Source organism: Acanthochromis polyacanthus, chromosome 6 (genome assembly GCF_021347895.1).
Source record: "Acanthochromis polyacanthus isolate Apoly-LR-REF ecotype Palm Island chromosome 6, KAUST_Apoly_ChrSc, whole genome shotgun sequence".
Lineage (NCBI taxonomy): Eukaryota > Metazoa > Chordata > Actinopteri > Pomacentridae > Acanthochromis > Acanthochromis polyacanthus.
The window spans coordinates 37,638,236-37,664,024 of NC_067118.1; the positions used below are offsets into that span (position 1 = coordinate 37,638,236).

The 25,789-nt window shown below is 42.5% G+C and overlaps 1 protein-coding gene across 1 annotated transcript; it reads left to right on the forward strand.

Moving 5' to 3' along the window:
• The first annotated feature begins 256 nt into the window (after window positions 1–256).
• On the forward strand, window positions 257–13,658 carry rnd1b (Rho family GTPase 1b). Its single transcript, XM_022205211.2, has 5 exons — window positions 257–537; window positions 1,037–1,124; window positions 9,886–9,995; window positions 10,116–10,250; window positions 10,657–13,658. Exons 1-5 carry the CDS (start codon window positions 418–420, stop codon window positions 10,900–10,902), a joined length of 699 nt encoding a protein of 232 aa, XP_022060903.1. The 5' UTR covers window positions 257–417; the 3' UTR covers window positions 10,903–13,658.
• Window positions 13,659–25,789: the final 12,131 nt, after the last annotated feature.

Genomic DNA, 25,789 nt, shown 5'->3' on the forward strand with positions numbered 1-25,789 from the left:
TTTAATATTTCACTCCTCATAATGTCAGTTTAGCTGCACTGGAATATAAATAGAACAAATAAATCTACTGAATATTATCTTTTTACGCAATTTTCTGCACAAAATCTTCCACGTCTGCGCTGCCGTTGTCTCCCGATCCCTGACAGAACAACTTGTTTCTGCTCTGAGCATCACTGAGTGCGGTTTCAGGGATGTCAGGAAGCCTGTGGAACGCTGAGCTCCTATTGGCTGCTGCTCGCCTGTATAAAGAGCCGCAGTGGCAAATTCAATCAGATCAACTGCGGGCGAAGCGCAGGGACGCTCCATCACACCGGGGACGTTTGTGCTGCTGCTCTACTGTCCGTTTCGCATTTTCCTTTCTTTTTTTGTCGTTTTTTTTTGCTTTCCTCTGACAAACACTGGATCCTCGCTGACACCATGAAGGAAAGGAGAAACACGCAGCCGCTGGTGGTGAGATGTAAACTGGTTCTGGTGGGAGACGTTCAATGCGGAAAAACGGCGATGTTGCAAGTCCTGGCGAAGGATTGTTACCCAGAGGTATGTTGCACTGCTGCTCACGTGTGTGAAAGGAAGAGCTGGATTGTGTGCACTTTGCGTTTTGTTGGCAAGTTCTCATTAAAAAAGATGAAAATGGCAGAGGGGAAAACGGTGCGTCTGATGCAGATTGTGACAGTTTGTATGCGCATTTTCAAAAAAAAAAAAATCGCCCTTTTGGTTTATTTAGTGATTATAATATTACGACGAACTGCATTAGCTTTTCATTGCACGTTTGAATAAATTGCTATCATTTCTCTGCGCATTTCTGCATCCTGTTTTATTGGCCTGCGGTGAATATTCCTGCAGCTGCAGTCATCCAAGTGAAAGATTGATTATTTCGAGGAATTCAAGAACATTTTGTATTATTATTCTGTTCTGTTCTGTTTGATTGATTGACGTTCCCAGCGTGTGTTTTGCACTAATTAGTCAGATGAGTTGCATTACCTGTAGCTGAGTGACTGACACCTCCCCTCTAATGGCACCATGTTGCTGATTACAGACCTATGTGCCCACGGTGTTTGAAAACTACACAGCCTGTCTGGAGCTGGAGGAGCAGCGAGTGGAGCTCAGTCTGTGGGACACTTCAGGTAACTAACCTTTTTTATTGTTATTCCCTGTCTGTGTGGCCTCTGACCTGCAGGCACTAAGGGATGCTGGGATATTCGGAGCTGCTCTGTGAATGTAATGAGTGTGAGCTGAGAGGAGGAATGGCTCTTTGACTTTCTCCCTGGAGACTCCTCTTTGTCATGGCAAAACTGAACTGAAAGTGCTGCTAAGAGCTCATGTGCAGGGCCTCATGCTCTTTGTTTTCATCCACGGAAGACGTGTTGAGGTGCTTTTAAATTGTGGCTGATTGCACTCCTCCTCCTAGCACCTGATGTGTTTTCCGCCTGTGGCTGGATGCAGCACTGACAGATCTACAAGTACGTTTTTGTGCCAAGCACGCTTCGCTGGAAACTAGGCAGAAAGACAGCGATTATTCCGCTTCACTAGTTCCTAATGCTGACTTTGTGCATCATATGTTAATTTACACAAAGCGTGAAAAAGAGGGTCAATGTGTCATAGCGGATCTCCGGGGAGATCTGCTGTTTCGTGTGTTGACCTGAATATTGTGAAACTCGGGTCTGCAGCACCTGTTTGATTGCCTCCATGCTCGCTGCACCGTGGCCTCTCTCTCCTGCCCACATTCCTCTCCTCCGTCCACGCTGGATGTATCTGCAGCCTCACTAGGTCACCGTGGCTGAGCACGTTGTGTGTCTGTGTACGACAAATCCTTTATGTAACAGACCCACTTGTGTGAGACGATGCCGTGTTTAGTGTGTTCTCATGTTTCCGCCCCACACACACATTATCACAAAGCGGTAACGAGAGGGGAGAGAAAAAAGTGAGTGTAATTCCCTCCCCAGACCAAATCCTGTTTTTTAATCCCAGACTGTGGACCTTTGGTCTGGCCAGCAGGAGTGGGCCTGGTGCCGAGGGATGATGATGGGCACACAGAGCGACATCCTGTTGAGCAGGAAGGTTTTTTGGAGCAGACAGATAGAAAGGAGCTCAGAAACTCTGGTGACCTGCATTCTCCTCCATATGCTTCCACGGGTCACCCACTCAAACAGCATGATGCAGAGGATTAAGACTGAATAGGACCACTAGGCCAACCCTCCTGACTGACCCTTCTTTCTTTCTTTTTCTTTCTTTCTTTCCTGCTTGCTTCTCTTTTCCCATTTACATCTTTTTTTTTCCTGCCCCTCATCCTTGTTTTTAACTCTCTTTTCCCGTCTGTTGACCCCTTTTATCGCTCAATGGAAAGGCCAAAACTGTACCACTTGTTTTGGGGCTAATTTGCATACGTTAGTTGAAAGTAATTTCTCAGACACAGATACAATTAGTTAATATCCATCTAAAATTAGATATATTGGCAAAAATGAAATATCTGTCAGAATTACTTCAACTTAATAAGAACACAATAAAAACGATTTTTGAATAAGCTCATTTTATTATTGTTTAGCTAATTAGAAGGTGATTGTTATTAAATTGTGATGGTTAGTTAGTTGACATTTTAGTGATATCCAGTCATTTTTTATTTATAAGTGATTGTTTCCATGATAAATAATTATAGAATTTGTAAAGATATGATCTTAATGAACATAAAAGCAATAATTTTTGTACTTTTAACAAAAATGTATGCAAGATATATCCCATGGACTTCAAAAGTCCCTCAGTTATATGTTGATCCTACATTAACTCTGGTGTTGGGAATTTTATACCTCGTGTGGAAGGAGGAGGATCATTTTCAGAGTTGGTTAGATAAGACTAATGTGACTGAAATGCTAATTAAAGTAAACTAATTAGTCTGGATTGGTCTATCAGTCCCATTGTCTTCAACCAGTGGTGTGCTTTTGATCCAGCCAGTGCCTCAATTCAGTCAGTTAAGTGACCTAAAGGTGACAAAATAGGAGTCTGCAGGGGCTGATAGATGGATGGATACTTTATTAATCCAGAAGGAAATTCAAGTGTTCAGCAGCTTAAATATAACAGCATAAATAACAAAAAGACAGGACAGGCAGGTTAGTAACATTAACATGAAAGGTTAGTATATACTCAGAAAAAATTTGCTGTACAACAAAATTAAAAGCATTTCTAATTGTAAAATCTATAGAACACTAAATGTAATTAAATACAAATTGGGGCTAATGTGCATACGTCACCCCTTCCCAAAAGAAGCAGTAAACACCCACAATAACACACACATGCTGCAAAATTCAATACAAAGCATAGTAGTAATTTTTCCACAAAAAGCTTAAAAAAGGGGCAAAAATACTCATGTACAACATAGAACTAAATCGTACAACTGGAATCTGTAACTACACAAGCCATAAAATGCAACAAAGAGCATCTAAAGAATCTGCTCATATAAAAGAAATGTTAAAATCACAAATTTATGAAGGAAAAATATATTTAACTGTCCAGATACACATGTTTAATGCCATATCATACAAAGCAGCTTTAACTGATGGCAAATATTACAAAACAAATACAGACACTGGACTGAGTTGGATGATAAACCCAAAAATGTTAGCACCGACATATATATCAGCGAAGATGCTAAAGCAGGGCTAGCTAAAAGAAGATTCTTGAGGAAATACTGCTAGTAATTAAAAATACACACTGCCGTTAAAAAGTTTGGGGTCACTCAGACAATATCACACTTTTATCCATGTGCTAACATAACTGCTCAAGGGTTTTCTAATCATCAATGAGCCTTTCAGCACCATTAGCTAACACAATGTAGGATTAGAACACAGGAGTGATGGTTGCTGGAAATGTTCCTCTGTACCCCTATGGAGATATTCCATTAAAAATGTCCAGCTGGAATAATCATTTACCACATTAACAATGTCTAGACTGTATTTCTGATTCATTTAATGTTATTTTCATTGAAAAAAAATTGCTTTTCTTTCAAAAATAAGGACATTTCTAAGTGACCCAAAACTTTTGAATAATGGTGTAAATAATAAGCATGAAAATAAGATAAAACCTTCATTCAGCCTTCCATAGGTATTCAGGTCAATATATAACTGTAGACTTTTGAAGTCCTTGGGATAAATCTTGCACACATTTTTATTTAAAGTAAAAAAAACGAATGCTTTTATGTTCATTATGATCATGTCTTAACAAATTCCATAATTCTTTACAATGGAAACAATCACTTATTAATAGAAAATGACTGGATATGACTAAAATGTCAACTAAATAACCGTCCAAATTTAATAACAACCACCTTCTAATTAGCTAAACAATCATAAAATTAGTTTATTCAAAAATATTTTGGCTGCGTTCTTTTTATTAAGTTGAGATAATCATGACAGATATTTCTTTTTTGGCAATATATCAAATTTTACACCTCTCCAGGAAGTGTGTTAATTCCAGATCACATGACCTGCTCCACATGATGTCATTTCCTCCTGAAGAAAAGACTGGCAAGACTCCAAGGCTTTCTGAGTTATTTAATATAAAGTAGTCAACAGGTTTACTACAATATCTTTTTAAACAGCTTTCAATTTCAATTTTCCTCAGTTGTATATATAAGAATCTTTCAGTAGAAATGCCATGTGGTGCGGCCATGTTGATTTTTAGGCCTGAAAACAGCAAAAACATCAACTATGACACAAAAAGTCCTGCAATTGTATATTGACGCATTCTTAGTCGTTAAATCCAACAGATTCTGTCTGTAAATGCTGACAGTTGTTGAAGGACTGTCTTATTTACTTTAGTAATTCGGCCACAACAAGCTCAAATAAATGTCCATGGTGACGTGCGCCGTGTTATTTGCAACAGGTTTGATTTAAAGACTCTCTGGTTCCACTGAGATGAGAACTTGTGTGACCCCCTTCCCCCCAGATGACTCTTCCATCAGATGCTCCTCCTGGTGATGGATGACGGTCTCTGGGACTATTCGTCGTACGGTTTCCTCCTCCTTTACTGTAATTTGCTCTAATTGTGTGGAGCTGTGCCGCCACGGCCCCACAGCTCCGAGAGGGTCCGCTCATTATCCGGGCTCCCCTTCATCGATTGGACTGACCTCATCACCGGCTCCACATGGCAGGCAGCTCCTTCTTCCAGCTCCGCCATGGATTTACAGACAAAAATCAATCCACCGGTTTTAATCAGCCTGATCTGATCGGACATGCGGTGGAAGAGGGGGAAGGCGAACACCATGCAGCGGCCGTAACTCATGAATAGTGAATAATGGATCTCATTATGGTGATAGTAATTTATTTCAGGTTCAGTGATCTTGCTGATAAAGCCTTTGAGTTTTGGAGAACACCGAGCGTATGATCTCTTATTGCGGGAAAAACAGAAGCGAGATCGATTTGGAATTAACCCAGTATCCATTTAAACTGATGAAAGAATCTTTGTAATTGTTAAAGAGAAGCATTGCTAATAGACAAAACCCATGTTGGCCACTCAGTTTGAAGTCATAGTAGTGATTTTTAGGTGTCAGTTTGTTTGAAGGCTGCAGCTGCTGATTATTTTCATGATCATTGTATCAGTTAATTAACTGACATCTTGTGGTCAAACTGTTGTTCAACAAATGCAAGATATTAAACCGAGAAAAACCCACACTTCTTTTAAAAGTACAACTATTATGTGAGACTTGGATGATTAACTGAAAATGCTAGTTGTTCAATTTCGTGTTTATTGACTAATCACGTCATTTAAAGCCCTCCTCTGGTAATTTATCTTTTTAATCTGTTAACATAGTGTTTTTGTGCTGAAAGAGACATCAGACACCAAAGCTGACCATCGTGGAAAGAGATTTTTAATCTCAAGGGACTTCCTGGTAAAATAAAGGTTAAATAAATAATTTTCCACCCCAAACTTGCAGTAGATGAACATCTCAAAAATATTTTTGGGTTTCTGAGGGTTTTGAATGCAACAAACAAGAGGAACCAGTCAAATCAAATCATTGTTTTTTGTATATGTGCACATGAGTATGGTTGAATTACTCCAATGTAACAACTTTCCATTTTGTAATGTAGAGTAGTTTTGCTGTCTTTGAGGAGAGTTGGAGGTGAGCTGGTGTGCTTGAGCTGCAGTGAATGGTGAGGGCTGGGCAGAGATGAACGGTGTAGAGTTACAGTGGAGTTGATTAAAAGTCAGGAAGGGATTGTTTTAATTGGGACAAAAGCTAAATGTGTAACTTTTGATAGACACAGATGAGTTTTTAGGGGTTAAATGGTTGTATTTATGTAGCGCTTGACATTATACATCACATTCACACACTGATGGCAGAAGCTACCATGCAAGGCGCTAACCACGACCCATCAGGAGCAATTAGGGGTTTGGTGTTTTGCTCAGGGACACCTCGACGTGAGTTTGACGGGCCGAGGATCGAACCGGCAACCTTCCAGTTACAAGACAGCCACTCTACCCACTGAGCCATGCCGCCCAAGTTAAAGTATTTAAAATTAGAATAAGGCATTCATGTGTGTTTTTTTTTTTTTTTTTAAATACAATAAGTTTGGATAAAGTATTTGATACAGAAAGCCACATTCTACCTTAATAATTTTACCTCAAACTAAGCGAGGGATTGAACGTCTTACTCCCAGTACCAGAGCACGAGTCTCATATCAAGTTTAATCTCTTTTAAAATTCTCTCTTTTGACTCATCTTCAAAATCCAGAGTGTCATCAGCTTTGACAGTGTCAAAGTAAAGCTTGTTAACAGTTCAGATGTGCCGATGCTCGAGAACAAAGCAGCGTCCTCTCTCTCCCTGCAGGGGGCTTCAGCACTGATTCTGCCTGGCTGATGTGAAACAAGGAAACAACTGTCTGACGCAATGTCGTGTGTGTGTTTTTGTGGGTTTTTTTTTTTTTTTGCTTTTTTTGGCCGGGATGTGAAGTCCAGAGTAATCGGCTGCAGCGGCGGCGCATCTCCCATTCGGCTGAGTGTGGGTGGAGAGGCAGGGCCGCTCTCATCCCCAAATCTGTGAGTCATCCCATCACCGGATCATTAGTCTGTCTGACCCCTGCATTCTCATTGTGAGAGGAGGAGTGCTAATGATGGAAATGGGCTATGTCACTTACTTGATTTAGCACACATGCACAGAAATACCGCTCGCAGGCTCACTCATGCACGCACACACACAAAAAAATAAATATCCAGCCCGTCCTCCTCCCCTCCCCCACCTGTACGCTCCGACACAAGGCCCCGCGTCTCAGCCTGGGAAGCCTACTTCCACTCTGGCCCAATTTCCAACTCGACACTCAGCTCTGGGCACCGCACCATCGAGACGGATGAAGTTGAGCTCAGCCACAAGAATCTGGTTATGCTCCTTTTCTTTCCCTGCCCCTCCTCAGTTCGACAGACTCATTCTCCATGTTTCATGCCTCAGAAACTCTCCATCTGTTGTGAAAAGCATCAGAAAAAGGAGGGAAGGAAGCATTTGGGCCGTGCTTAAGCACTGCATGGGCATCGATCCGTCTAAACCAAACCGTTCTCTAGTTTGTTGCAATGGAGGGAAGAGAGAGAAACCGGTACCCTGTGATACCAGACTGCAGGGGGCGAAGGATTAATAGCATAGGAGGGCTCTTTGTGATTTGCCTCAGTAGGGTACACTCCTGCTTTCTCTTCTCTCTTCCTCCCGGTTTTCCTTGCAACAATAGAAGCAGCTTTTTCTTCCAAGATTAGAAACTGGGTCCTGGAGTGTCGAGAAACTGCTGCCAAGGCTCCTACTGTACCCGGATAGCACACTGAGGCGTTTCAAATACTAATATTTACACACTGATATATTGTTTTTGTGGGAATGTGAGATAAATATGTGCATTTATTGTCCAAAACAGAAGATTAAAATCCATTTATTTCCCTTTCATCTTGGCAGGCTAACCAATTTGTTGGCTCTAATTGCAAAGGCTCTTGGAGCTCGGTGCAGCTTCGCATTGATTGCTGCGTTTTTATCAGTGGACATTTAATGCAGAATCACACCCTGGTGCCGGGCTGGGTGATAACTTCTTGCAGGACACTGAGGATAATTCCAGAGCAGCCTGCCTTTGATTCTCCCACGAGATACCTCAGAGACTCTTCATCCCAGCGGTGCTAATTGTTCTGATTTTAATGTGTGTCAATTTTCACACTCAGCAAACACAAAGTTGTGTGTCTGTAGCCCTGGGAGTAAATGGCGTTACAGTGGTTTGTTAAAATCCAGTGGTAGTAAATCATTTAATCAAAATGTTTCAGTTAATGTCTACATACGAGGAGAATAAAGCAATTATTTTATTTTTCTAAAGGCATAGAAGCAGAGTTCTAATCCAACAAGCGTGTCCCTTTGTTCTTTCACAGCAGTGTTTACTTTCTTCAGGACATTGAGTCCTGAGGAATTTCATCACAGCTTGTCATTATTCCACTCACAGCACCCGGCAGCTGGCAAATTCAGTTTTACCCTTTGATAATGTGGAAAACCATTAAGTATTCATGAAGCTGATCTATATGCACACGTCCATGTTGTGTGTGCCGTTTCATACGTTGTCTTCTCATGCATTGTTTTCTACACCGTAAATCAATTAGGATGGTTGTGTAATGAGTGATTACACACACTGCTTTTGTTATCTGTAGCTATAAGAGGAACACTGAATCCCTTTTGGGGTTCGCACAGACACTAAAGTAAACATGTTGAGCCCACAGAGCGGCCCCTCGTCTGTTTCATCTGATAGCAGATTGGCTTCACCTCTGGCTGCAGCCAAATTTAAACAGTGAGTCTGTGTGCAATCAGGTGTGATGCTGGCACATGTGAATGTTTGCTTTTTCTGTGTCTGTGGTCCCCAACTTCAGCAGAGGAATGTCCCCAACATGGGTGGGCAGTTTGTGGTGTAAAATGATTGATTGGCAGTTAAGGCGAGCCTTTAGAGGGAGGTGGGAGGAATGCCTGATGTCGACGGTGGATTCCAAGGCTGTTGCTGTGGTAACAGAGGGACTGGAGGTATTGCTGGGCGAGCAGAGGATTTTTTGGGGGGGTGGGTGGCTTACTTAAGGATTCTAAGCATGAGTGGGAGCGTCTGCCTGCCCCGAGCCCTACCGTTCCACTTGCGTAATCTACTGCAAGAGAAGATCGATGAGGATTTAGTGCTCGATTGTCATCTTCTCTGCCTCTGAAATGCCAGCAAAGGATGTAGGAGCAGGGAAAATAGCAGTTTCGAGAACAGCAAAGTGAAGCTCAGCAGGAGGAAGTGATGCCAATTCCACATAATCCCTGCAGCTGTATTCTCTGCCTCTGCTGCTCCATCATGCTTTTTACGTTCTTGACCAACTACCTGTTGTCACAGCAATTGATCGCCCAAACGCTGTTTGATTTAATTCATTTTTGGCTCAACATGTGAACTCTTACACATTTCACAATGGACATTTAGTCTAAATGTGCCTTTTCAATGAAAATACATCTTATATTGTGGTTTAAGAAACATAAATGAAAATAGATGGAAAATAGAATATTCAACAAAAACATGTAGAGAGACTTTTTAAACTAAGTAATAAAATGTTTTCATTTCACACTAATGACCTTTGCCAATATTTAAAAACAGTAGCTGTGAAAGAGTCCTTTTGTCCCACAAATCTGCACCATTCACTAGAAATGACCATGAGTGACTCCAACATAGTAAAAAGTACAGCCTCGTTCTAAAATCACCAAAATTAGAAGTTTCCTTTGGAAAAGAAGACAATGTTTGTGAACCTGTAAACTTTCTGGGAGAAATGTGATAACACATGGAACTGTTTGAAATCAGAGGCCTGTACATGTTATTAAAGTCCGTCTTGTTTTTATTTACATAAACGACGTTCTCCTCTCTCCCCTGTAAGGTTCTCCGTACTATGACAACGTGAGGCCTTTGTGCTACAGTGACTCTGATGCAGTCTTGCTGTGTTTTGACATCAGTCGCCCCGACACTGTGGACAGCAGTCTGAAGAAGGTAATGACTTTCTCTGTTTTCTTCTCTTCCAGTCAGTTGTGGTGATTCTTTACATCCATGAACACCTATTAGCACTGGATGATATGCCGTATATTTGCTTATATATATTTACTTCAACAGTGGAAAACTGAAATCTTGGACTTCTGTCCGAGCACACGTATCCTGCTTATCGGGTGCAAGACCGACCTTCGCACAGATGTCTGCACACTGATGGAGCTGTCCAATCAGAAACAGACTCCCATCACCTATGAGCAGGTGAGACTAAAGAAACACACACTGCTTATCAGGAACAGTCAGTTTTGAATAAAAACAATAGTAACAAAAAACATGCGTTATAAATACCCTGACATGGTATGGCTGCAGTTTTCTTTCCAGAAGCCGTTTTGTTGCTTCCTTTTATAGACTGCACAGTGTGTAGAAATACACACATCACTGACATTCTGAAGCGTTTGCAAAATAATTTAGGGAAATTGAGTCAAGAACATAATTTGTAACCTCGAAGAGTCAATGAGACGTGCTCCCTCATTTCATTTCACAGCCTTTTTATGACCTTGCATCCCCTCATAGACTCCACTCCTCATGGTGGAAAAAAGTGTTTAAAAAGGTGAAATTAAGTGAAGGATGTTATGAATAGCAGCCTTAATCACTCTTTGTGTTGCAGGGTTCTGCTATGGCCAAGCAGCTGGGTGCAGAGGCTTACCTAGAGTGCTCAGCATTCACCTCTGAGAAGAGCATCCACAGTGTTTTCCGCACCGCAGCGATGGCCTGCATCAACAAACTGCAGCCTCTCCCAAAGCCCAGCCCCACCCGCCGCCTCTCCAAAAGACTCCTCCACCTGCCCAGCAAGTCAGACTTGCTCTCCTCCACCTTCAAGAAGGAGAAGGCCAAGAGCTGCTCGGTCATGTGAGTGGAAACCTCTTGGGTTACAGTCCTCACATGCAACCCCCAGCCCCTGCCTCTTTGGTCTCGGGGAAGGGGGGGTGGGCACGATGGTTTTATCAGGTTTGCCTGCTGAATCCTTCCCTCACCCCCCCAGAAACCAAACACCCCTCAGAAGAGGTGGACACCACGCTGTCCACTTGCTCCTGAACCTTTTTGCGCACATCCATCTTTTTCCACTCTTTATCTTGCTTTTGAACAAACAATATCAGTCGAGGTTTGATCATCGAGCTATCATTTTCTCACCTGTAAACAGTATGCAACTACAATGGTGTTACATCTGTCTGATTTTACTATCTATAGGCACATGTTGATTTTGTCCAAAATGGAAATGTGCAACGTGTAAAGTTTAATCTTGTGATGTAAATGCCTCTCTGACAATTCAATGGATATTTTTTTAAGTACAAAAAGAAATCTAGCATGAAGCCGTCAGGAATTAGCAAAATCCTGTACATCCCTCCCAGTAAGGTGTGTGAGGTGTGAAATAGCGTGTCACTGGTTTCCCCATTTAGTGAAAGTACAGAGATGTACAGCGAGCAGTGGGACAAACCCCAGTGAGAGCTATTACATAGAGACTGTTCTTATTGTCTCAGCGGTGATGAAAGCAGGGATAAGAGGAGCGTCGCAGGCTGCTGTGCAGACAGCAGTCTAGACTATACCAACCTGCTAGGATTCTTATTGCATGGTTGTGTAGCTCTGGACAGCGCTGCTCCGCAGGCCTTCAGTGGACTCGGTGGAGGAGGCTCTGTGTATGCAACATGACCACAGAAAAATGGCTGCAGAAATGAGGACACAAAATAAAAAGGGAAGTTTATCTGGGCTTCCAGTGTCTCTGCTGTCACTGCTGGAGTCTAATCTCTGGTGATGAGACAGACACATTTTAACAGACGGGAAAAGATGCCTTTGTTGTGACCAGGAGCATAAACACAAACGGTTCAATGTCGAGCTGCTGAGTGTTATTTATGAAGCTGTGGCTGCTTATTGAGTCCAGTCAGCGTGTTAGGAGGCATATTAAAAGGCATAAGATTACTCCTAGCTAAGTCAGACTGACTGCTAATGTGAAAATCTGGTTTGTTTTTGCAAATATTCTTTGGAAAAGATTTGTAGCATTGCATTGTTGACAGTTTCTCAACAATTATCAAATGGTATGCAGTTTTGAAAAATGCCTTTCATATCATGTTCCCGGAAGTCATTGAGATTTTTGAATACTGTAATTACTGTAATATGCCTGTGGATTTCTCATATGCGCATCGATCCAATGTAGCACTCCCGACCTGACTCTATTCTTCCAAGATGACTGAATTTTTGTTCTGCACACACGTGTTAATCTGTCGACCTCCAATAAGCAGCACTTACTGTAGGTTACAATTACTACGGGGCAAAAATTGGATCCTTCCCTGAGCTTAAATCTTTGGCTTCATGGTTATGTGTGTGTGCAGCATCGATCTCTGTGCTTCTAACCATAAAGCAATAATGATTTAAGTGCTTGTGATGCGAGGTAACCCGTGTGGCAATAAAGACGCAGCTTTGTGATTACTGTCATGCTACAAGTGCTCCACGGGCCGACATGTTATAGATTGAAACCATCTCTGCTGTACAAAAAAGCTGCTGATCTGTGTTTGCCGCCCCTCCTCCGTCTAAGTAGCCACTGGTACATAGAAAAACCAATGACAGTGTCGTGCTGTGAAATAGATCAGAGTGTGCGAACAAGAGGGGCCACTGGAGATGCTAGACTTTGCTGTCATTTCTGCTTAATTCAAATGTAAAGTACCGAGGCAGTAAAGTGACTGAATTGCTCGAGTCAGTTGACAACGACATGCTTTTGAAATTGGAAATATTCCTCAAAATTCTGATGATTATCAATTAAGGGCTAGTGTGTGGGGGGAAAAATGAAATAATACGGGACTAAGGAGAACAAGTAATCAAAACGCACAGGCTGGCCCTGTCCAAAGAAAGCTATTTTTCCATTCTTCTTTTTTGTGTGCGTGTTTGTTGTTTTTTTGGTTTTTTGTGTGTGTATTTAATCGCATGATGTGAGTCCCTGTGTTTTCGGAGATTTCTTCCTGAAATGGCTGTTGTGTCTTTACGGAGCTGTGGACTGCCCCCGATAGTCGGAGGAACTAAAAGTGGTGATTTGCACAAAGGTTTCCAGTTCATGGTCACACACCAAATTCCTCAGCATTGCCTAGCAACAATTCAGCGCAGAAAACACAGACGTGCTCTCGGGTTGGTTGTGTGGACAGATAGGGTCGGCTCGCAAGCAGACATCCCCACATCCATTACTGCAGCATCAGTTATGCATTTATTGCCGAGCCTGTTGAGGAAAAAAAACGAACCTTTCTTGATGTTTTTCTTTGGGTTAGGGAGCTGATGTCAGGCCCTGTGAAGACGGGTTACATGGCGGCTCAGTGACCATGTCCGTTAATATGCAGCCTTTGTGTTGTAGTCGGTGTGTGGTAAAATGGTGCAGTCAAACTCCTAAGCATGTCCTATTAAAGTTGTATGATTGTACATACCGTCTCTTGTTTTATATTCATTGTGAGGCATCTTCTAGGATGTCACATGAAATATTGTTGCTGATGTGAATATTTATTTGGTAGCTATATTTGCCTTTTTTTTTGATCGACATGTATATCTGTTTAAAATCTATTTTGGAAAATTGACTTTCTTTTCTTTTATGTTTATTGCTGTGTTGAATAAAGCTTGCCCTGTCTGGCACTCTTACATTGTAGTTGTTGTCTTTTTTTTTTTTTTTTTTTTTTTTTTGATCATGTTCTTATGAAAGTGCTACATTGAAAGTGAATAGATATGTAGTGGAGTGCATCTCTCCAATCATCTCTGCAGGAGTGAGGTGTTTATCTTTTCCACTCCATCAGTGCTAATAATTCCCTTAACAGGCTCTGTGTCGTTGCATGCATGCAGAGCATATCTCATTAACAACAGAGCACGTTTAAATCAGGATGGATGAGGGATTACTGTCATTTTCCATTACTTCAACCCTGATCTCAGATCATAGTCGCTGTTCAGGGAGTTATAATCACAGACTGAGAAAAAAGCAGCTTGTCAGATGTCTAACTGACAAATGTTTACCTGCATAATAAGCATAATGATAGATAGATAGATAGATGAAGGCACATTCACCTTCACTTCCAAAGATGCACTGGTCTGCTGCTCTCATCGGTCTCCAACTTCAAACAAGCCACATCTGGTCACTGCCAGCTGCAGAGGTCTCTAAAACTGGCTTGATGCCACAGAATGTGGCAGAGGTGCCAGCAGGCCAGCCAGCACATGTGCCCTCAGACCGTCTTTTCTTTCACCACAGACTCTTGGTGCTAATCAGCTCTAATGAGACTGTGCAGTGAAAGATGTCTGCAAGCTAACAGGAAACCGTAACATCTCTGCCTTTTTTGTTGTACCTGACACTAACAGAATATCTAAAACATACCATTGTCTTTTAATCTGACATAAGCCAAACTCTGTTCTTATTCATTAGAGTTTCTAGCCTCTCCATAAAGGTTAGTCCAATATTCAATCTATTCTAGACCTGTTTTGTTTCCCACCACCCCCTGAGGGAAATACACAACTCTTTAGCTGTGAAAGGCTCCACTGTTTCACTGGCTAGTCACAAACTTGTGTGTTTGGTGTTGTGCAGGTAATATGAGAGTGTTGAAACCAAACCACAACAGTGAAGTTGTTGGCTGTAAAAAAAAAAACAAAAACAAAGCAGTGAGTGAAGCACATGGAAGCACTCTGTAGACATGGTGGAAACTGCAGTCAGGCAATGATTATCTGTGGGATTTTTTTGTACTAAAAGCAGTTTTCTTCTCTTTCATCAATATTTTCACTAAGAAATGCAGTCATTTGTCGTGGTTCAGGAAGGGAACCAATATCAAAACTAAATCATCTAGCCATTCACGTAGTTAGCTCCCTGGGATAAACTGTTCATTGGGACGACACCAAATTATGAAGTGAGGCGAACTTTTTCCTCAGGATGCAGAACATAGTCGTGCTGGTTTTAAAATTTCTGAACTGAACTCATCAAAATGCTTTGATTAATAAACTGGTGTGAGGAAGTCGAACCTGAGGTCGGCAAACCTCTGGGTGCTTTCTGCTAAAAACAAAGTGAATTATGGGCCGTCAGTGGGGTGAATGCCGGAGCACCTGAGGCAGAGGCTGACATTGTGCACATGCAGACACACACACTGGGTGTGAGGACATGTAAATGGGCCACATACGCTGCTAGTCGTAGTAAATTAGGCCAACATCTGGACAGGCACAGAGAGTTCAATTGCCCACTCAGCTGTATCTTGTACCTTGAGGGTTTGGTTAAAGAGAAGTGGCATCGTGGCACAGTCCACTGAGCTTTTAGGATCAACCCTGCCACTTTGTTAATACTTTGCCATCTACAGCCACCTTAGAAAGGTTCTTTGTCTCCTACACAAACAGTGGGTCACTTTGACCAGGAATTACTGTGTTGCCATGGACAAAAAGCAGAGGAGGGAGGGCATTTTACCCTCACAAAGCCAGTGTACTGGGCTGTACTATAGAGGACATTCTTTTTGATTCAGACACATTTTCAACTAATCAGAGTATCAATCTCCGTGACAAAATTGACCTCATGACATTTAAATCAATTAATCAAAAACCACATTGATTATGGAAGATGCTCCACCAGGTTTATAGTGATTATTCTAATTCAAAAGTATGTGCAGGCAGTAGATAAATAAATAAACAGCATTACAAATATAGTTTAGTCCAGTGAGTCAGTGTTCGTGCTGGACTGAGCAGTTTTTCTGCGGGTCTGGACGGCGGTGCAAAGGGTGATCTGAGGGGAGTTATGCAGCAGTGAGTGGACAGCCCTCAGTGCTGTTGTGTAATGTTAACATCATGTTCTGGGTCCTCAGATAACTCTCTGCAAGGACACAACAACACAACAGCACATTCTAGAAGCAACCTGTCTCTTAATGTCTCCTGTTTGTATGCTGGCAAATCTACCACATTGTAAAAAAGAAACAGAAAATGGTGTGGATTAATGCCCCTGCAAAGACTGTGTGCATCCATCTTTCTGTGCAGATGTGTGTTAATCTTTGATTACTGATGAGGTGTGATGAGGTGTCAAGTCCTGCAGTGTGCTCCCTCTCTCTCTCTCTCTCTCTCTCTGTCTCTCTTTCTCCCTCTCTTTCTCTCTCTCGCTTTCAGACACCAGATTCTCTGCCTCTGCCGCAGTGCAGGGCAGGGCCAGAATATCCAAACCCATCAACTTCCTATTCAGCCAGTTCTGCTCACAAAAAAAGCATGTCGTAGGGCAGGATTTCACAGGGCATGATCACAATATTCCCATTGCGTCTTTAATCCTAAATAATGTCTTCTTTTGCCGCTGCACACTCTCAGAGGAAATAATAGACTGAGGTATTAAAGATCTACATATTCATTAGTGGTTCCAAAATCCGTATTTTCCTCTTGTTGCATTTTGTAATCCATGCTGCGAGCCAGTTTGTCTTTTCACCTCTTTGTTCCGAAGTGAAACATCTTGACAGCTGTTGACTTGATTGCCATGCAGATTTCGTAGATTTACGAGGATGAATCACGCTGTTGTGGTTGATTTCCTGATTTTATTCGACTGTCGCCGGCAGCTCAAAGTTGTCACTTACTGTGTGAAATTTCTAAACATTTATTGGATAAGCTGTGACAAACTTTTCTACAGATACTCATTGTCCCCAGAAACTGAATCCTAAAGACTTCGTTGAGCATCAGACGTCTCATCCGACACCATTTTGAGCTTGACATTTGTGGTTTTGTGTGAAATGTCTCAACAACTGTTATTCAGGCAAATAGTAATAACTTTTTGTCAGGTGCCCCCATCAAATTCACCAAATTATGACATTTCCAACACCACATGCAACAATTTAAATCCCCATTAGCCTCAGCAAACTTTGTTTTTTATTCTACAGTATTTAGCCAAGGTTAAGAAGCAACAACATGCTATAAACATCACAATAAAAGCACAGAGATCTGACTCTGTGCCATTTGAATCGCTGCTGACTCTTAATCTGCTCCTCCACAACCCCCACGTCTATATGTGGCCTCTGAATCTAAATTCCCCTCTGTGGCTAAACCTATGCCCCCCCCCTCCAGAGCTCCCTCTTGACCTTGTGTTTCCCTGGCAGCACCACCAATGAGCTCAGTCAAATGTGAGCAATTGTTTAATGTTCCCTGTGGCCACAGCGGGAAAGCACAAGTTGTTCCTCTGAAAATGAACTGCTTTTTATTTTTTGTGTTTGTTTTTCCAAGGAGGAAAGGACTCGAAAATTTGTGCCGTTTTTCGGTTACATGGACAGGCCAGTAAGCAGACACCCTTATGTGGCAGAAATCATTAGTTTATTCTACACTTTATTTATTTGTGTGTAGCATTTATTGCTAAAACGTAAAAATATTTGCAGTGTTGTCATTTTAATTCATATTTTACATATTATGCTATGTTGCGTGTGCATTAGTGTAGTAAAAGTACACATGCAATGACGATGACGATGTTTTGTCAGTTTTGTTTATTGTACATAAAGAATATTTAAAATTATATATATTGATTTTGAACTGAGCAGTTTCCTCGCAGTCAGAGCACCAATCCAAACCTTACATCCAAAACATAAACAAAGCAGACAAACGCACACACACAAACCATAAACCTGCTCTGGGCTCGTCTTTGTGATCACTGGGCAACCACACACAAAGGCCAAGGCGTGCTTTGCTGCACACAATGTGACACTATTTGTGCACGAGAGAGTGAGGAGGGGCACTGAGCTGTACCCTTAACACACAAAAACACACACACGCACACACACGGACACACACACACGCACATGCACAGCGGATTTGGCTACAGGCCACATCCCGCATGTGTCTGCACAAGCCAAAATAACACGGAGAGATCAGCACAGTGCCCGTACACACCATTCCCTCAGCTGCACCAGTGGGGAAATAAGCAGGGTCCAATGCTTTGTCCTTCATGCTGATTAAAATGCCAGATTAGGTCGGTTGTAGCAGACTGAGTGCACAGCAGTAATAATTACTCCTTAATTACACCATATGCGTGTCTGCTGTTTTTCACCACCATTGTACTTTTTTGCTCAGTGGTCGAGAGCATTTCCACCGCTGTAACTGCACACATCAAGGCGCTGAATCTAAACCTTACAGCCTAAACTGGTGGATGAACCCTTTCTGTAACTCTGAGGGAACAAGAGCAAGCATTAAAAGGGCCAGTGAATTCCTCCAAAGGCAGCACATCTCCATGAGCGTGCATGCACGTGCGTGTGTGCAACTGTTCTCCTTAAGGTCCCTGCAGCTATCAGAGCAGTATTAGTGGGAGGAAGGATGGGAGGCAGACAAAGAGAAGGCTGAGGCCACTGCAGGCAGCACTCTGCTCATTTTTGTCTCCACCACTCCTCTTCAGGGAACCATGGCTACAGGCGGGAGCATGTGCTTTTAGTGGTCTGAGGGAGTGTGAGGTGTGTGTGCAGCTTAGCCTGGGATGCACGTGGGACCAGAGGGCCCTCCCACTGAGCAATAACTCCTCAGCTCTTCCTTGGGTAGGGGGGGTTGGGCAGAAAAGGAATAAGGAGATGGGGTGTGAGCAAAGGCCGAGGAGGAGGGCGAGTGCAGAGACGGGAGGATGTCTTCACTAGCTCAGTGTCTTTAGGTCTGGATCTTATCTCTGTTCTACTTCCAAATGGAGGGGGCTTTGAAAAGAGGACTGTGATAGATTGTACATGCTTTGCTGCAACAGATGCAGACACTGGAGTGTTAAAGGAGGAGGAGGGTGGGGGACCAAGAGGAGCACTGAGCAGAGCAATGACATTGATCCTTAGTGACAAGGGAGCTGTAAAATCACTGAGAATACACACACTAGAGGGATGTTCTTGCATGTACATACTCAAAGGGGGAACTGAAGCATAGAGCCAATGCAGATTACATAAGCACCGCATTGGGAAGAGGTCTTTGCTGTCTGGCAGCATCCACAGGAAACCGAAGTGAGCCAAGGTGCAGCGAAGATAGGAAGATTAAACAGGCCGCCTTTGAGAAAACATACAAGAGGTATAGATGGTCACTCTCTCTTTCAAGGTTTTGTTTTCAGTGTATTTAATTGACTGGCACTTCATTGCAGGGATATGTAGCCATGACAACAACAGGTAGCATCACCATGAGGAAAATGTATCATCTTTTAAAAGGAAGAGGCACAGTGCAGGGAGTTCTGAAGGATGCAGTGGAGCTGCACAGATACCTTCTCAAAGCAAACGTGTCAGAGCTGTTTTGCCATCCGACGGTAACGCGTACCTTCTAATCAAGCAGCACAACAGAGGCGTCAAGAGCAGATTAACAGCGTAAGCATGAGTAAGTCACTGACTCACAATGTTTTTCACAGCACATGCAGCGTATATACACACTAATACATGCAAGACACTTAATGAACTGAGTAGACCGAGTCCTGCATGCCAGCGTCTGGGTGGATATGACTTCCAACCTGCTGCCAACCTGAGCTCAAATGTAGCCTCTGCCAAGTCCGCTGACTTCAAGAGACAGGTGCACAATCAGTCGACAGTCTTTGCCCTTTTTTTATGTTGTTCAGAAGGTCATGACACAGTGGGATCATCACGCATGTGCCAACCACTGCAGATAGGCACCTCGCTACTCTTTAATTATCATGAAAGCATGCAAATGACAAATTCAACATTGAATATCTGGCTTGATGTGTGGATTGGCAGGCAGAGCAGTGTTTAAATCACATGTTAAACCTTGGGTTCTCCTGCGGGTCAAAATTGACCCATTTTAACCCCTTAGTCCCTGAGCCCTGTTTGTGAGGCACCTACTCTTAGGCGGGGGCTGTAGGGACTAAGGGGTTAAAGTTTAAAAATGTGGGAAAAAAATATATTTTCACAGTGAAACTTCTGATGTCCACATTTTCAACATTTCAGGGAAATCTTTGAATGTATCTTGGTGGGAAAAAAAAATGTTAAAAATGTTCTTAAAGAAAATATCAGAAGTATTACTGATATATATAATCACTTTAGATATTTTAAGGATATTTTTGGAAGATTTTTAGTCATTTTTGGAAAATATTTACAAGAATTGTCTTGCCAAATTTGTTTTTTTTTTTTTAAAAATAAAACTATTAAGGAATTACTGAAATTTTCTTCCTGAATGTTTTGCAAATTTTCAAAAATTTGGGGATTTTTTGGCTGAATTTTTGGATTTTTTTCCGACAAGGAAACAATATATTTTGGTGCCTGTAAATGAAGATGACAGGAGGGTTAAATTTGTCATTCTATATTCGAGTGTCCAAGCATCAACACTGTGGCAGAATATCCTGTTTGGGACAAAGAGAGATTAAAATTTGCTGGACTTTATTTTGAGTCCTGCTCGGCTCATTGAACCCAGTTCTGAATGTGTGGAGCTAAAGATAATAGGCCAAACTGCATGGAATGTGTTGTTGGTAAAGAGAAAGGCTGGATAAATATTTCAGAGAATAAGGAGAGTGGTCTTGTTTGATGTTCTCATCCGGGAGGAGAGAATATCGCTACTTCCTCGCATTGCTCTCTCCCGCTTCATCTCCGCTCCCTCTCCTGGTTATGCAATCACACGAGCCTTGATGACCATTCAAAATACAGCCATGTTCTCAGTTCAGATACGACTAATCACTTTTTAAAGGCGGCTTGAGGGAAAAAAAGGAGAGGTTTTTAATCAATGCATTGTCTAGATAGTGGAACTGCAGTCTGTTACTATGCAACACATCAGCTCCAAAGATATTCCCGCGGAGGATTTTCATTCGCCATCTGTCTGTGTCCTCCCTCTGAAATCTGTTTCTTCTTTTCCCTCTGTTTCTTCTTCCGCTTCCCTTTGACTCACATATTCCTGACTTTTTGATTCACGGCTGCTTGGGGGGATGAGCATCTTTGGAAAGTAAATATGCATTTTCTCCCAGTTTCTATTCTCTCTGACTGTAGAAGGCTTAGAGGCACCTTTGTGACAGGAATCAGTATGCCACACAGGCAATATCTAAAATACTCACTCTCCTCCGTCTCTCTTTAATTACAGACGTGGCCCCTGATGTTCCACAGAGCTCTTAAGGGGAGAGAAAATATTCATAGATCTACTTTGTGTTGTGCGTTTCATCGTGTTTCTCGCATTTCAACATTTTGCAATGTTTGGTTTAAGTCAAAAGCAAATATTTCCATGTCAGAGAGTCATCCTGGGGCTTCAATTATGTTTACTATTGATTTAGATGTGCACAGCATGTATGAAAGGACTTGGGTGGGTTTAGGCCATATCTGCTGGTAATTTAACACAATTTTCCACTTTGCTGGATTGATAGTTACATATTGATAGTTATTATCTGACATGATTAAGCTTCCTGTTTGCATATTTGATTCATCGGCTAAACTGCTGAGTGAGTTGTTTGCTGCTATAAGGTGCAGCTGCTCCATTTGCTAATTGTAAGACCTCCTGCTGAACCCTCGGGAAAGCGTGACGTCTTTGCATCAGCAAACCACAGGTGAAGGAAGGCGCCCGCTTCGTAATGGCAGGGATTTTCTTCATCTTAACCTTAAGACACATAAAAACGTCCACCGGTTAGTGTTTGACAGTTCTGCAGGTTTAGTCGCAGCTTCTCTGGATCTGTATCAGGCTTCTGCGTGGATGCACACCCCAGGATTATAGAGCAAGAAGGAGTTACATCACTTATTGGTAGATAAAAATCTTTGTGTGGCCCACAGTCTCTGCCAACAAGTGGACTGCTGCAGCCTACACGTTGGCTCAGCAATACAAAACGTACAGTTGTGCAAGCAAAAAGTTTTTTCTTGACCAAGTCCATATTTATATTTACAGGGTATTGTGGAGTCCAACTGCTTGTGCAAAAGATCGTGCCTAAGACAAGTTCTTTTCATAACCATGAGGTTGCAATCTGGCAAAAACTGTTTAATTCTTCAGCACTGGTCTACACATGTAAAGAAATGTTATGAAATCCATACTTATGTAGTTTTTACTCTTAATTTTAGGGCTGTATCTTAAGTTGTACTTCCTATTCATGGAACCTGTGCTACATCAAACTTTCTCTGTGAATAAAGAAATAAAACTATTCAAACAGTACAATAACTGCTGCCTTCAAACTTTCAGTGTGGCTCACTTATAGTAGAGATGCCACCACATGCAGCCTTCCTATGCAACATACACTCATCGGCCACTTTATTAGGTACACCTGTTCAACTGCTTGTTAACACAAATAGCTAATCAGCCAATCACATGCCAGCAACTCAGTGTATTTAGGCATGTAGGCGTGGTCAAGACAACTTCGGAATAGGGAAGAAAGGGGATTTAAGTGACTTTGAACATGGCATGAGTGTTTCAGAAATTGCTGATCTACTGGGATTTTCACACACAACCATCTCTAGGGTTTACACAGAATGGTCTGAAAAGAGAAAACATCCAGTGAGCAGCAGTTGTGTGGACCAGAATACTTGTTGATGTGAGAGGTCAGAGGAGAATGGGCAGACTGGTTGGAGATGATAGAAAAGGCAACAGTAACTGAAGTAACCACTGGTTACAACCAAGGGATGCAGAATACCAACTCTGAACGTACAAGTAGAACCTTGAAGAAGTTGGGCTACAGCAGCAGAAGACCACACCAGGTGCCAATTCACACAAGCTCAGTGTAGTAGCAATTTCAGCAAACCCCTTTAGTCTGCTGCTTGACCACTACTGATGGCTGAGTTGGATTTAGTCTTGACACATGCAGATAAAACATTTATTGTTGAATTACAGATAAATTGAAAATCTTTAAAGAGTCTTTAAGAAGGCCTAGTTCCTTGATGCAGTCACATAGTGAAAAAAAAAGTTTGCCGTCCTCAGTCGCTCAGATGCTGTGGCAGCTGGTTTTTAGGCTTTCCCCTTGGGCTCCACTTGCAACTTCCTGAGCCGGGTGGAGTTAGACTCTCTGGTCTCCTCTAGGTGGAGCTAAACACACCTGTGGCCATTCGTTCTCCCAAAGGCACACACGCTCTCTCCCTCCCATTTACATCCACATACTAATGAAAAGAAGTAATGCATGAAAATCAACATAAATCTAAATTTGGCTCCTATACTCACCAGAATTGGACAATAGAAGATTGGAAAAGCGTTGCGTGGTCTGATGAGTTTCCATTTCAGCTGTGACATTCAGATGGTCAGAATTTGGCGTAAACAACATGAAACCATGGATCCACCCTGCCTTGTATCAATGGTTCTGGCTGCTGGTGGTGTAATGGTGGGGGATATTTTCTTGGCACACTTTAGGCCCCTTAGTACCAACTGAACATCATTTAAACACCACAGCCTACCACAGTATTGTTGCTAACCACGTCCATCCCTTTATGATCACAGTGACCATCTTCTGATGCTACTTCCAGCAGGAAATTGCTCCACATCACGAAGCTCACATCATCTCAAACTGGTTTCTCGAACATGACAATGAGTTCACTGCACTCCCAACGGCCTCCACAGTCACCAGATCTCAATCCAATACAGCACCTTTGGAATGTGGTGGAACGGGAGACTGGCATCATGGATGTGCAGCCGACACATATGTGATGCTATCGTGTCAATAATGCGCCAAAATCTCTGAGGAATGTTTCCAACACCTTGTTGAAAGTATGCCATGAAGTCACAAGTGCAGAAGATTGCAGACGCCGTCGAAACATTTCAGTAAGGTAAAACCATACTTTCTTACTGAATTGTTGGCTTAAAAGTAACGCTATCCTATAATAAGAAATGACAAAATTTACATAATCCAATTAAGAATTAAGGCAGTTCTGAAGGCAAAAGGGGTCCATCCTTTAACTCGTAAATTGTACCTAATAAAGTGGCCAGTGAGTGAATATATCTGCATTCACTCTCACAGATATTCCCAATGTCTGTTTGAGCCTTTCAATACCTGTGAAAGCTCAGTGTCTTCACAAAGGAAAAAATTCAGCTCGCCTCACTCAGCTTTTGTCATAAATAGAATCTGTTTTTCCACCAATGTGACAAAAGCTCCAGACAGCTGTTGCAGTTGTGCAGAACAAAGACAGACCTTGGTTAATATTCCTGTTAGTAAAAATGATAGAAAGTTCATGCTAGTTGTCATGACAGCCGGAGATAATTGCACTAACACGAGGCAATCTGAGAGTGGACGGCCAAGGCTGAGCATGCAGACAGAAAGGACAACAAAGGAGTGTGGTATTCCTTAATGCACCCCGAAAAATATTTCCCAGACTGTATGTGCACTTTTGTTGGATATTTTCATTTTGCTGCACACCCAGTTAGTGCAGCTGCACATGAATAATACTATGAGGATGGACTCTGCGTGTGCCACAAACAAAAGACAATGAAGACCTGATGAAAACAGAGCTCCCGATTAAAGTTTGGAGAGGTAATTACTGGACACTGTTTAAATCTCTCTCACAGAGGACAGATGATGGAGCTGCTATTCTCATATCATGGAGAAACTCAGCTGTTGCTAATGAAGAACAGCTTGAGCAGAGCCTTCAATCTGTGCCGAAGACAAGCCAGCCAAAGACCCCAGTAGCTGCCAGCTCCGCCGTTGTGTCCCGTCAGTGAAGTAAGTCAGTAAATCTGTCAGCATTACTAAGAAAAGCAGAGGGTCTGTTCTGCTAAATCAGGCAGACAAAAAGCCATGTAACCCCAGCTATGAATCAGAGAACAGAATGTGAGAAACAGCCTGACACACACACACACACACACACACACACACACACACACACACACACACACACACACACACACACACACACACACACACACACACACACACACACACACACACACACACACACACACACACACACACACACACACACGATCGTGTATTCACTAGTGCATATCCGTACATACTGTATGCACAGATGCAGTCAAGGGCGCGCAGACAAAAGCCACAGAAAGCACAAGCACCCACACACCCACCTTCACTTTGCTGTTCTTAAGCAAACAGCCTCAGGCACAGTGAATGAGCATGTCAGCGATGTGGGCTGACATTCTGTCACACAAAGACAGTGTACGGAGACAGATTCCTCCTCAGCCTCCCCTCCTGTCCATTTACACCAACACACAAACACAGCCTCAAATGTCATTGTTTGTCTTTTGTGATCTGGATGCAGATTTTTCTTTTCTTAAATTCACGGAAGCTGGAGAATCTCGGTCAACTTTGGCGCTAAAGGTGCGAAACTGGGTGAAGATGTAAAAATATACCTTCAAAGGTATGCAAAAGTAGGTTACGTCTGGAGGAGTTGATCCTCATTACAGTGAAGGAGGGGGAAGAAGTGTGGCGTATCATGCACAGGTACCTGTGTGACTGGCTGGATGAGAGGATGAGGAGGCAGGCAGGCAGGCAGGCGGGCGATGTGCCAGGGTACTCCCCACAGCCAGAGACACTAATTAAGGAGCACAGTGGGGAGAGAGGGCACCAACAACAGCTCTGCATTGTCACATAATGATTTCCTTATCATCTCTAGTACAGGAAACGCTGCACATCTCCCGTCTGATGGGTATACACATACATTTGCGTGTTTTCTTTGGAGCCCCTCCCGTGCAGCTGTCTAGTCACACCCTGAAACCTGAATTCAACAAAGGCTCGCCGCTTGAACATCCAAGTCGATCCTGTGCAACAGTACAGATCTGGTTGAAATGAGCAAAAGCCGAATTATCCGTTTTAATACATACGCTGAGAGCTTGTTTTCACTCGGTCATCAATCCATTTTTATAAGGAGGCTTGTCGCTGGCCTTTTACGTTGATGCATGTTTAATCCACCCACAGTATTGCTTCTGCATAATCATTT

Coding starts and splice junctions, on each gene's coding strand:
- rnd1b (XM_022205211.2), top strand. CDS start 418: ATGAAGGAAAGGAGAAACACGCAGCCGCTGGTGGTGAGATGTAAACTG. Junction 538..1,036: donor CGAAGGATTGTTACCCAGAG/GTATGTTGCACT, acceptor TGCTGATTACAG/ACCTATGTGCCCACGGTGTT. Junction 9,996..10,115: donor TGGACAGCAGTCTGAAGAAG/GTAATGACTTTC, acceptor TTACTTCAACAG/TGGAAAACTGAAATCTTGGA.